Source organism: Haplochromis burtoni, unplaced genomic scaffold (genome assembly GCF_018398535.1).
Source record: "Haplochromis burtoni strain Fernald_Lab_line unplaced genomic scaffold, NCSU_Asbu1 Contig_9, whole genome shotgun sequence".
Classification (NCBI taxonomy): Eukaryota; Metazoa; Chordata; class Actinopteri; order Cichliformes; family Cichlidae; genus Haplochromis; species Haplochromis burtoni.
This window is the reverse complement of record NW_024582370.1, coordinates 3,651,871-3,664,565: the sequence shown is the minus strand read 5'-3', so window position 1 is coordinate 3,664,565 and position 12,695 is coordinate 3,651,871. Positions and strand designations below refer to the sequence as shown.

Sequence of the window (12,695 nt, the reverse complement as noted above, 5' to 3'; positions counted from 1 at the left end):
TTCCACATTGATCCAGCTTAAACGGAGTTAGAAGTCATGCAACAGTGCAACAGTGTTGCAAATTAACTGACGCTTGCAAATGTTTCTCTCATTGGCACAAGAGTTAAGTGGATTAGAGACAGTCATTTTTGGTAAAAAGTTACACATAAATATTTCTCATTAAGTTGGAAACAAGCTTGATATTGATGACTCTTCTTTAAAAAGGGGCCACTGGCTGTAGATTACAGATGTGATCTTGTAATCTGCAAGTGACTGTCTGCTTTTATATCTTTAATTCAACAGTGATGTTAAAAAAGGCTTGGACCCCAGAAACCCTATAATATTTGTAGCTTTTGATAAACTTTATAGATGACTTTAGATGGCTTGTATTTATTTAAATTGTGTTTTCATAATAATTTAATTTTATATTAATTTTATATCATATACTATTGCTAAAATATTTTTTAAAATGTATTTTCAAATAAATGTTTTTGAAACTTATCAAATCTTTGTAATTGTTCTTCACTACATCACAGAAACATGTAAGGAAGCAAAAACAAAGGAAGCAGAAAAGTGTATAAAAACAAAATTTGTCCCACTGCCCAAACTTCTCACCATGACTGCAGACCACATGCAGGCCATAAGCTGTATTGCTCTAGCTAATTATTTACAGCACGGACGAAAAAAAAACGAGAGAGTTCTATTTTCCAAAATATCACACTACTCATTAAACGCTGATTGCAGTAACACAGAGAATCTATTAGCCAACATAAACCTTACCTGCGACAGAGATGATAAAGGAAGCATCCATGGCATCAATGTCCAGGGTTCTGGCTCGGGCAGACAGGTGGAAATAGGGAATAAAGTAGGCAAGCTGACTGAAGACCAAAGACCAAGTGTATATGCAAAAGAAGGGGTCCTTCAGCAAAGAGAAATCCAGTACTTTGGTTTTTGTGACAGTCACCTCACTTGGCGAGCTTGCATGTGAGGAAAATCCAACAATCGTGGACCCATTCATACTGCCATTGAGCTCCGCTGAGCAATCTGGAGTTGTGGGTTTACACTGACCCAGGTCATGATGGGGCTCATGGCCATTTACTCCATTCAGGACCAGTCTGGTCAGTTCAGGGTTCACTGACTGGTCCTGGAGTCCCTGAGTACATTGCCCCCCCACGTTCACGGTGTCCCTATGAGAGGGAGGAGGGGATTGAAGACAGTCTGATTTGGAGACGCCATTGGAAACGTGAGTGGACCCATTCAAACAGTTCTTGGAGTACTCCTTCTCTGAGGAGCTCTTGAGAGAAACAGCAGGACTCTTTTGGATGGCAGAGGAGGTAGGGTTTGAAACAGGTGGCTTTACATTGATGGGTCGCAGCAGCATGCCAGAGGCCACCAGATTCAGCATGAGACCACTGAGAATCAACATGGCTCCTAAACATGACAGTGAGAGTTTAGGATCTAAAATGTCACTTTTAGATCACTCCATGGCCTGTATTTCTACACTTAGGCACAAAATTTCTCCTTCTTACCTTGCCAAGCATACCGGTCCAGAAGCAGCTGAGTGAAGGGAGCGAGAGCAAAGGTCAAACCCATACCAGAGCGTCCAATAGCATATGCCGTTGCTAACCTTTTTCTGAAGTACAGTGCTGTGACCACTGAGAAGGCCTGATACAGTAGTGCAAACCCCATTCCTGAGAGGAGCAAACAAGGTTATTATCCGACATTGCATCAGTCACAGGGACACACAGGTTGGTTTTCCGAATTAATAACACGAGACAGAAGTCGTCTGGTTACTAGAGTTCGTGTGGAAACAGCAACATTAAGGTACTTTACTGTTTAGCAATTAGTTAAACTCACCAACTATCACGCCCATGCTGATGTAGAGGAATACCACGCTGTTGGCGAATATACTCAACAGGAAGCCTCCGCTAACTAGCACTGCACCGGTGATCGAGGTCACTCTGGCTCCCACCTTGGCACATGCCACAGAGGCGAGGGGTGCTACAGAAATGAGAGGAGAAGAAGCACAACGACAAAAAGCTAAATGCAGACATACAGACCAGAAAAGGCTATTAAATACATTTTGTGAAGGAGACAGTAAGTCACAAGAAAATAAAACTGTGGAAAATGACGATTTAAAGATGTGATGCAATAGAAGGAAAAGATTTTTTTTTCAGTTTGAACCTCCAGACAGACGCAGACTTGACATGATGGAACCGATCCAGCTGATACTTTCTGCTGAGCCACCAAACTCATCTTGGAACGCCACAAAGAAGATCCCAAAGCTCTTTAGGGTGCCCATAACGAGGACATTTACCTGCACAGACACAAATGAGAATATACAGATAATGACAGATATATTTTCTCTGAGAGAAACTTTCCAGTTAATTATATATAAATAAATGGTTCAGTGGGAAAAAAAGGGAGATTATAGAGAACAGAGGTACGCATACCAGGAAGCAATGTAGCACGACCATCCAGCCCCAGCCTCCATCTGGAGGGTCCTCATACTGGATCTCTTTCTCTTTGTCCTTCTTCGAGGTCATGGCATCCTTTCTGAACAGGTTCATTATGGCCCTGGTTTCACTTGGAGAAGAAAGATAAAATCAATCACCTCAAAGCTGCAGAAAAAGGATATCATATCAGAAGTTATTTTCAGCATAAGACCAAGAAGCCTTTCAGAGTTTTTTCAAGTAAAGACAAACAGACATGAAAAAATAAAACAATAGAACAACAATGTTCGAAATAAAACTGTGACTTTCTGCTTTAACTTTACAGAAACCCACAAGCCAAAACGTTAAATCATTTCGAATCAATAAAAGTAAAGTCTGATGTTATATATGATACTGACATAAAACATCCATCCATTTCCTTCTGCTTATCCAATTCAGCATCATGGGAGGGATGGAGCCCATCCCAGGTACCATAGGGCGAGAGGCGTGGTACACCCAGGACAGGTCTCCAGTCTGTCACAGGGCTACCATAGAGAGACAGACAACCATTCACACTCACATTCACACTTATGGGCAATTTCACATTTAGAATTACCATTTAACATAACCCCACTAACTGCATGTCTTTGGACTGTGGGAGGAAACGGGAGTACACAGAGAGAACCCACACAGACAGATATATATTCAAGAGTAATACTCTATTACTTTTTCATTTCATTGAGCTGTGAAGTGGCGTGACCTCAGTACTACTAGACCTGGTAACATCTCTTTTGCACCCTATTCAGCTATTGGACTGGAGATAATGCTAACACTGCTGAGATATTGTCTCTAGCAATGTGTAATGTGTAAGTGTTGATTATTGACTGCAGCATCTTCTAAGTCCCTGTTAGAACTAACACTGTGTCCTGTGTGTACCTGGTAGATGATTTCTTGTCTTTGTTATGTAATAAAAAATGGTTCGTTGGGTTGGGCAGCTAAAAGAGAAGTAGTTGTCTTAAACCAGCAGCAAAGTAAACCTACAGCTGCAAAGCAACATTTCAACAATTTTAAACTACACATTCTAAAGCAGGGGTCTCAAACTTGGCCCGGGGGCCACTTGTGGACCACATCACCCCTACTTGCGGCCCGTATATTGACATGAAGAAAGATAATGCAATTTGGCTTTTTTGTTGGGGAGGATTTGTTTGTTGTTGCGTGCACTGTTAAAATAAGTTCTTTAAAAAGCAAAAAATGATTTAATATAAAGGTAATATGAGCAGAGAGTACAAACATGTGGAGGGATTGGCTACGTTAGGTCAGTGAGAGAGTTATTTGTTAAAAAAAACATTTGTCAAACTATCGTTTTTGGCTTGTAGCTTAAACAGAACTGACTTTTCTTCCCTGTTTGAATTCAAAGTGTTGCACATGATAACCTGGTAATTAAGTAGAAATGTAAAACAGAAATGCAGCATTAAAATAAAATGAACTTATACTAGTAGTGATGTCCTCACTGGCCGATACCAGAAGAGGTGAAAGAGGATAATAATGGATTAGTGAGTGGTTTAATAATGAAATGATTTTTAACGTATTGTGCTACACCCATTGCGTGTGTGTGTAACTAAACAAGTTAAGACTTAAGCTGTAAGACTTTGGCTTATTTCAAATGAACCCATGCCTCTGTTGTTAACAGATTCAGAAATGACTTGCTCTTTTGTGAGCCAGCTTCACTGCAGTTTGACTCCCAACGGGCAACATGTGACCTTGAATTACTTCGGGCCCTTGTTGGAACATGTTTTCAAATACGCTGACTTGTATTAGCAAACATATATATATATATATAATCACCCTTATTTGAAAATACAAGACAAAAAAATTCATCCATGGAGGCGAAAAAAGGCAGAAGTGATTTTAGGTGAAAAGGTAACAGCTAGATAGAGTTAAGTTTAAATAAACCAAATGAAAACTTTCTCACAATAAGGAATAATGACAAACTGAGTCAGCAGCTGAATGCAGGCTGTGCCAGGGTCAGCGATAAAACACAAGGGCAAACAGCAGCACAGATTAATGCATCTCAACAACAATGCAGACAGCAGTAAACAAACTCAGCTGTAAGTTTAGAAACTCGTTTAAAGTTAAGCATCTGTGTTGAGATCCAAGACACAGAAGGATGTGCATTTTAGCTTTCGTGGTGATGGTTTATCCTTAACATCCTCTTTTACCTGTAACTGTTGTTTTACTGGTGTGGAGAAACTGTGATAGCTTCCTCTCCAAACTGCGCTCTAGACACTCCTTGACTGATAAACTTCATATCTTTACAGTTGCCATCTCCACCCATAGATCCACCCATAGCTTTGACAGCCACACATGTTATTTAGCAACCAAACAATAAAAGCGCTTAGGTACCCCCAAAATGTTTCTTCTGTTTTTCTTCTGCCATGGAAGAATATGGCAGCAGCTGGAGCTGACTGGGGTCAGTCCCTTGATTGTTTTTACAAAGTTTCATGTCTGGGCCTTGGGCACTCTAGCACCACTAATGGGCTGAAGTTGGATTTGCGCCTAACTTCTGAACGATATGCCCAATTTTCAAACAAGCGTTGCGGTGATCTCTTGGATCAGCCTGGACTCAAAGCAATCCATGATTCTCAAGCACATTGGATTTTTTGAAAAGTTTTACATGTTTGTTCAAAAGCTCCTTTATTTTTTGCAGTCCTTACCATAATCGGCAAAGCTATCCTTTACACGAAGACCTTTTTAGACCTCACCAAATGTATCATATGACGTGTTCATTTTTAAAAGCTTTGAATCATCACAGCCAATGGAAACGTGCAGCGAGGTGCCAAACAACTACCTCATAAGTTGGCAAAGACATGCATTTAGGATCTTACTGAAGGGTTAAATCACAATTTACCTCATCTTGGGGCGACCGTGGCTCAGGGAGTTGGGAAGCGGATCTGTAACCGGAAGGTCGCCGGTTCGATCCCCGGGCTCTCTGTCCTGGTTGTTGTGTTCTTGGGCAAGACACTTTACCCTCCCGCCTACTGGTGTAGGTGCAATATGGCAGCCTCAGGGCTACAACTGTAGCTGCCTTGAACCAGTGTGTGAGAGTGAATGAATAGTGGCATTGTAAAGTGCTTTGGGTGCCTTGAAAAGCGCTATCTTCAGAAAGTTATAATAACTGTGTGTTACAATAAATCAATATTCATTCGTTAACATAACTGTTATTATATCTCAGCAACTGTTGCAAGTTTTACACTATAAAGCCCCCTGTCCATTGTGATTGCAGCAGAATACATGATGGTAAATTATCCCAATAAAATACTAACGCGTCCCTGCTCAGTGTTTGACAGTCAGTTACATAAGATTGCCTCGTATTTGTGACCAGAGATATATACGCTGTCGATGAAGGTTTAATAAATAAGTAAGCCATTCGGTTCTGCTGTATCTGCAGAATAAAGGATTGTGACTTTAAATATTAATCGTAAGTTCTGCAGAAAGAGATAATATGTGTATAAGAAGACGGTACTTCAAGAAACGAGCAAAGCTGTAAAACCACGGGGCAAACTCCAAGTTTACCAAAGTATTAGCTGTAACTGCCTGTCCTGTGCCAGGGGTACCGGACAGTCTAACACAGGGCAGAACTGTCTTTCACGTAGCTCTGAAAAAGAAGACGTGAAAGCAGGATTCCAGTGTGCAATGTAAAGACAATATTTGAACAGAGCTATCCTAAAGTCTAAACAATGCAACTCTAAAGTGATTCCATACTGACCACAGATGGGTTTTGGCTCAGGCTAACAAGGCAGCTGCACCGGCTGGACAGAAGCCAAAGTCATTGCTCCTCAACACTGCCACTGTTGCCTGATGCATCCCATACATTCTTAATGAGCATTTCTCACACTGCAGTAAAGAGCTGATGTTGAGTGGTGACTACAGACAGATAGGGCACCGCACATGCAGCTGACTCTCCAATAACCTTACTTTTTTTTTAAAAAAGCTGTTCAGATGATTCGTTTGCTAGTGAGTAACCAAGTTACTGATGTTTCTATGATAACTACAATATGATGAATTCTAATATGAATTATATTGTATTGACACAGATGTTCCATCAAGTTTTGTCATGTAGCGGGTAACCCTAAATTACATTGGCTTAAGAAAATGGATGGATGGATGTAGCAGCTGAGTCAAAGGGGACCTAACACTCGTATTTCAAGTTTCCAAACTTTTTATTGTGGGAGTCAAGTATCCACCAATCCTCTTTGTGATCCTCTTCTTTAATCAGGCTCCATTTTCAGCATCCTGTGACTGATATATCCGCTACCTCTGCTCGACACATGTCCAAACCATTTCAGCCTTGCTTCTCTAACTTTGTCTCCAAACTGAGCTGTCCCTCTGACATACTCATGTTTACCCTGTCCATTCTAGTCACTTCTGTAAAAAGTCTTGATATTCGTCTCCAGCCACTCTACCCTGCCTGTGCTCCCTTCTGAACTGTCTATTGTTTTGAATGGTTGAACCCAGGTATTTAAAGGTATCTACCCTCACTACCCCCACTCCTTGCAGTTTTCCTGTTACACCCTTCTCTCTCAGTCACACAGCTGTTTTGCTTCTACTGACCTTCATTCCTCTTCTCTCCATTGCATACCTCCACCTCTCAACACTCTCTTCCACCTGTTCCCTACTCTCACTACAAAACACGATGTTGTGTCTGAACATCTTAGCCCATGTAGACTTTTGTCTGACCTCATCTGTAAACCTGTCATTTAACACTGCATTGCTGGATAAAACCTACAGAGCACACAAGTTTATATGGTAAAGAAGCATATGAGATTAATAATGTTATGAACAACTAATGAACAAAATCCATGTTTGACTTTTTTTTTTTTAAAGTTAACAGTAGGTGAAGCTGTGTTTGGTGTTCACAGCTGTTCCCCGCTTGGTTTACTAAAAACCAACAGCTTCAAAGGACCACCCAAAACCAGTTGAACCATATGAGCATCACAATAACTTTAAACCTTTGCTGCATTTAAACAAATGGCACAACAGCAGTCTATAACTATCGGTTACTACTGACATAAAGGCAGTTATTCGAAACTGTTTGCTGTCAGAGAGCAGTCCTAACCACCTGTTTACCCTAAGTCTTTTGTAGCCAGCATTGCTAACTCAGTCTGACTTAGAAATGTATAAAAAGCCAGGCCCAAACTAGAGAGAGAGAGCACACAGAGCGGATTAAATGGGAATGAATTGGGCCAGTGTAGTGCAAGAAAAGTATTTCCCCCTATGTGCGGTTAACAAGTTGTCCTTAGAGAGTGCTTGAGCGCATGTTTGTGAATGTGCCGAGTTTCAGGGTTTGAGCGACAGGGGACTGGAGTCCAGCACTTTGTAGTGTGGTGTTCACACTGTGTTACCGCAGATCTTTCATGCAAACCTTCTCTTTGCAAGACTTCATATGTGCGCTGGTCTAATACTGCATTTCATTGAGGTTACTGTGTGTGTAATGTTCTCCAAAACCTGTTCCGCACCTACATTTCCTTCATACTGCTATCAATGAAACTACTGCCCACCAAAACACAATGAGAACAAATATTTTGCAGCTCCACCCACTGAGTGCAAGACTTTACATGACATCCACACTGAGCAAACTTGTGCACTTTCCCATGAAACACTTGCAATTATATTGCAATTATATTTTTTAAGTATGGCAAATCCAGTATTTATGACATCCATCTAACAATTCAGCACATTCATATATACCGAATTACAGTCTCCCACTTCCTGACTGGCAAATCACCATACATATTTGCATGTAACCTCCACATTGCATAACATGACCTTGTTTGTGAAACCTTTCACAGAGTAACAGCAGGTCTATAGATGAGTCGAGTCCTAGAGCACCTTTTAAGGTCAAACCAGGCAGACACACCTAGCCTGGCTTTGACTATTCAAAATAAACCCACTTATTATCAGCCAGCTATTGTTGTTGTGAGGCAATAACAAAGTTTTCATGCTAACTCAGCATGCAAGCCTCTCTCTAACCTGAGAGCAAACTGGAGCTATAAAATCAAAATTCAAAGATCCAACATTAATGTTAAGTCACCGTGTCTTGAACACACTCAAGCACTCTGCTTTAGGTTTAGCTGGCTACAATTAGCCTAAACAGGGGTCTAAACCAGTGAGATAATTCAAACTCTGAAGTATAGAATATTAAAAATATCCAAAGGCCTTTATGCAAATTATCCAACCATGACAGTACACCTATTAGACCAGTTTAGTGCTCACTAGAGACACATTTTGTTCATTCTGAAGGGAGAGCTAATTGAATAAATAAAATGATGTGCTTTATTTCCTTTACTACCAGGATGAACTTCTGAGAAGAGGTATGGGGTCTTCAGGGATCTAATGGAAGAATGTGTCAACTTTAATTCACCTGATTCTAAAGACAAATGTTTTGGAGTACAGGGGAGACACTTAACCCCCTTTTGTGCTCAATTAACTCATTTCAACAGTTTCTTTTCTCAACTATGCAGTATCTATGGCAACCTGATCTGTGGGATAATATTTCTGGTTTATGAATTGGACTAAATTTTTTTAAACTGTGAACAGGACAATGGCAATCACTGGTGACTGGACTAACCTTATTTGAGATGAAAATGCAAAAAAGGCAATCGCATTCAAGAGTTTGCATTTCCAATTTGCAATCTAGACAGCACTTGATTTTGAGTATTGACATTTTTTTCCTCTATTAATACCTTGCTTAGAAATGACGGCAAAAATAAAAGGTCTTTTAACTCTTCAGCATTCTAAGTTTCTATTTATTTCTCCTTTTCCTTTACAGAAGTGGACTAGTGCAGTCTGCAGGTTAGTTTGTCGAAACCTGCAGATAAACTCAGGCTAAGAAAAACAACCCAAACTAGAGAAAAAAGAAAATAACTTATGAAGTTAAATATGACAAATTGCCAACTAAATATAACAAAAGACAAAAACAACTTCATTTCAGGGCGGCCCCTGAAGTACAGCCACTGTTTGACACCATTGTCTGACCCTTACAAGAAGCTAAACTCGTCTCTATGTATCCTCAAGTTCACTCCAGGAAATATTTCATAACTGTGTTTCATCTGTTATCCAAAAGAAAACTGTAAATAGGTAAACAGTGTTTAACAAAAAGCATATTAATGAACATAATCTCAGACTGTTTAAAATCAACACATCACCCAACACTTTCCCAAATGTGCCCCTCCTTTGTACTGCAGTTGGCACATTACTTCGGGATCTTGATTATAAAAGCAGCCTGGTTTGGCCACTACTGGATCCAAACCCGAGGAAAGCCAAATACAGTTTGAAGGAGAGGTGAGAAACAGATTAATTAAGTACACATCTTAAAATGTGATATGTTTCATTATTTTAGAATTGTACATGCAGGTTTATTCTGCTCTGGTTGGAACTTCTTGCCCACAGAGGCTTGAGTTTTCTGCTTCAGGTAGAGTTTCCCAAAAATGTTGTGTCAAATTTTAAAAAATAACAACAAAAAAAAGTGCTCCATTAACACACTTAAAAAAAATTATTAGTGTTAAAAATATCATTAGAATAACACCCACAAAATCTTTCACCTGGTTATTTGTGTCCCAATTGATGTCGCTCTGCACCCCACTTATGGGGCCCAGCTCATGGATTTAGAACCACGTGCTAAGAGTAATATGAGACTTTAGCAGCTGGAGGGTTCGAATCAGGAGGTTCCTATAGCATAACAGTATAAATTTCTTCCAGCTTGAGCTGAAGTTCTGATGGCACCAAAAAAAACAGGCACCGTGATTTTCAAACTCCCAACTCATACAAGTTCTTGTCTTTTGTACTCGTGCACAGTAAACTCAAAGACTGTTTGTCTCTAGAAATTATGTCAGACTCTAACAGAAAGTTGTGTTTCCTCTTAATAGCATTTTCTGTGACCCCAATACTGCCCCCCCCCCCCCCCCACACACACACACACACTCACACACACTAGTTCTAGAAACACATGGCACTAAAGAGATCAAGGAAACCTTTGCAGATATCAGATCTCTTCAGTGAGGTCTTATATTCAGAGGTTGCAGAAAAAGAATATTCAAAAAGCATCAACGTTATACAAAAAAGAAAAAAAAATCAAAGCTCCACTAATTATATATGCATAATAACTGGAATGGAGACAGAATATAATTATTATTCCATTATTGTTCCACCATCCTGCAGAGTAACAGTTCTCTTTTCACCTGCTGTGAATGACTATTTAATTCGAATTACATTTTAAGATGTTTAAATCGATTTCTTATTCAGATGAAAATCTTCCTTTAGTAGAGCTTACCTGTTATGTTTTGTAGGTAGAAGCACAAAAGGCACTGTAGGTGAAGAGAAATCTCAGAAGTCCTAGTTTCTGAGTACCACCCTCAGAATGATTGAAGGGCACTTGGAACTACAGCTGCACCAAGATCAGCTTCATAACCTACAAATATAAGTGAAATAAAAACAGAAGAAATCATTGTGTTGAAGTATATGTTTTAGCACCTGTCAATGAGGTACCATTTAGAAAGAAGAAAGATAAATAAAACCACAGAGCCTGTAGGGAAATCCATTACATTAGAATACAAGAAAACTAGTTGCATTATTGTTCATCAGTCGTAAAGAAGACCCATCAAGATGTAGTGATAGATCTAGAACAAGGTAAAATAAATAAATAAATGTGTCTATTTCACCCAGAGAAGTGTCTTACCTTTCTCATCCCGAGCTACAAAAAAGTCTAAATCAAGTTATCCATGTGTTCCTGTGCTGTTGAATTCTAAACTATGACTTTGAGAGAAGTGTAAACGCCTACAGAGGAGTTTGTGCTTAAAAAAAAACAAAACAAGCAGCCTATCTTGTTTAACAGGTTTTTAAGAAAATTGTGAAACGGAGGTTACGTGGTCCTTTTAAAGTCATGCATGTCAGCATTTTGACAAAAACTATGACTGAAAGAGACATATAAAGCTCTGTAAGACTAGAGTTAACTATGTGTAGTTTGTGGTGAATAGCTACAGGCTAAACAGCGAATAATAACTTTCTTACTTAAGTGGGCTGTGTCTAAAGGCTTAGGGCTAATACAGGAAAATCAGCTTCACGGTGCAGCAATTGTACAAAAAGTGGGTCAAACAAAGATCACACTTCCAAAATAGTAACACACTTTACTCACATATGGCAAAACATTTGATTGGGTAGGAGTCTGAAAAACAGGATAGTTTGAGAACATACTCTATCACTGTAATATTTATAGTACCATGATTTGAAATTGGTGAAATGATCTCCCTGTGCTGCATTACTACTGTCAGATAGAGCCTGTAAAATGGGTTTCATTTGACCACAAGATCCAAAATAAACTGAAAAAACTCTAAAAAAATAAAGATTTTGATTTAAAAAAAAAATATCAAAGGATGTTTCTATTGAACTGGGTAGCACCGAGCTCCATATGTAGGCCATAATGAAAGAGGGATGGAGTATAAATGAAAAGCAGGTTAGCGCAGAATTCATGTTAAGAAGGGCAAATGTCTTAAAAGGAGGAGATATGTTACTTATAACTACACATAAACTACCATTTATTAATCAGTTAAAGGCACATCAAGTGTGGGAAAAACAACAGCTGGCTTCTTTAATAGTGCCTTCATTTAAAACTTGCTGAACTGGAGCGCTTTCCTCTCTTCTGTCAGAGACGAGAGGAATTGTTTTGATAATACATCAAAAAACTAAAAACCTGTTTCTCAAAAAACTTCACCAAACTTTTCATTCTTGACCAAGGTTCTAAAGTTCCTTCACCAAACACACTTTTTAACCACATTTTTAACACTTTTATCATTTAAAGTTATGCGCTTAAATAATTATTGAATGGTTCTACAGTTTCAATGTTAATGCCATGCTTTTAAAAATATTTCAAATTGAGAGCCTACCGATTCAAATTCCCAGCCACGGCTGGCCTCAGCTGCTGTGTCAGGTGTCTCTGTGCACAAAGAAATGCCCATGTGATCTCTGTGCCCCTCATTATAGTGGGTGCCTGCCTGACACCTACTCCTCGTCCTCTACCTGTGTGACTTTGCCTTCTTCCACCCTTAGCTGGGTAATTACCTTGCCCAAATGCCATTAATTGTGGCCCCTAATAAAAAGCGATACTTGATCAAAAAAGGTCAACCTGTATTTATTTTAGCATTGACTAATGAAATTGATCTTTTTTCATCATTTTTCCATTAGGTTTACCCAAAACTCATGAGGATGCAACCTATGTATGTATGACGTATG

At 39.4% G+C, this 12,695-nt stretch overlaps 1 protein-coding gene across 3 annotated transcripts in view; it reads right to left on the bottom strand.

Moving 5' to 3' along the window:
• slc16a4 (solute carrier family 16 member 4) overlaps positions 1-12,695 on the bottom strand; it is a 30,305-nt gene that overhangs the window by 13,872 nt on the left and 3,738 nt on the right. For 2 of the 3 annotated variants that reach the window (XM_042228165.1, XM_042228169.1), the window contains 6 exons: positions 10,741-10,878; positions 2,433-2,565; positions 2,164-2,296; positions 1,837-1,980; positions 1,509-1,670; positions 760-1,410 (listed from right to left, as the gene is read on the bottom strand). In XM_042228165.1, coding sequence (XP_042084099.1) covers positions 760-1,410; positions 1,509-1,670; positions 1,837-1,980; positions 2,164-2,296; positions 2,433-2,549 — 1,207 coding nt within the window. In that variant the 5' untranslated portion in view covers positions 2,550-2,565; positions 10,741-10,878. Of the gene's footprint in view, positions 1-759; positions 1,411-1,508; positions 1,671-1,836; positions 1,981-2,163; positions 2,297-2,432; positions 2,566-10,740; positions 10,879-11,145; positions 11,787-12,695 lie in introns of those variants that run through there. The other variant, XM_005914879.3, reaches the window with a different exon arrangement.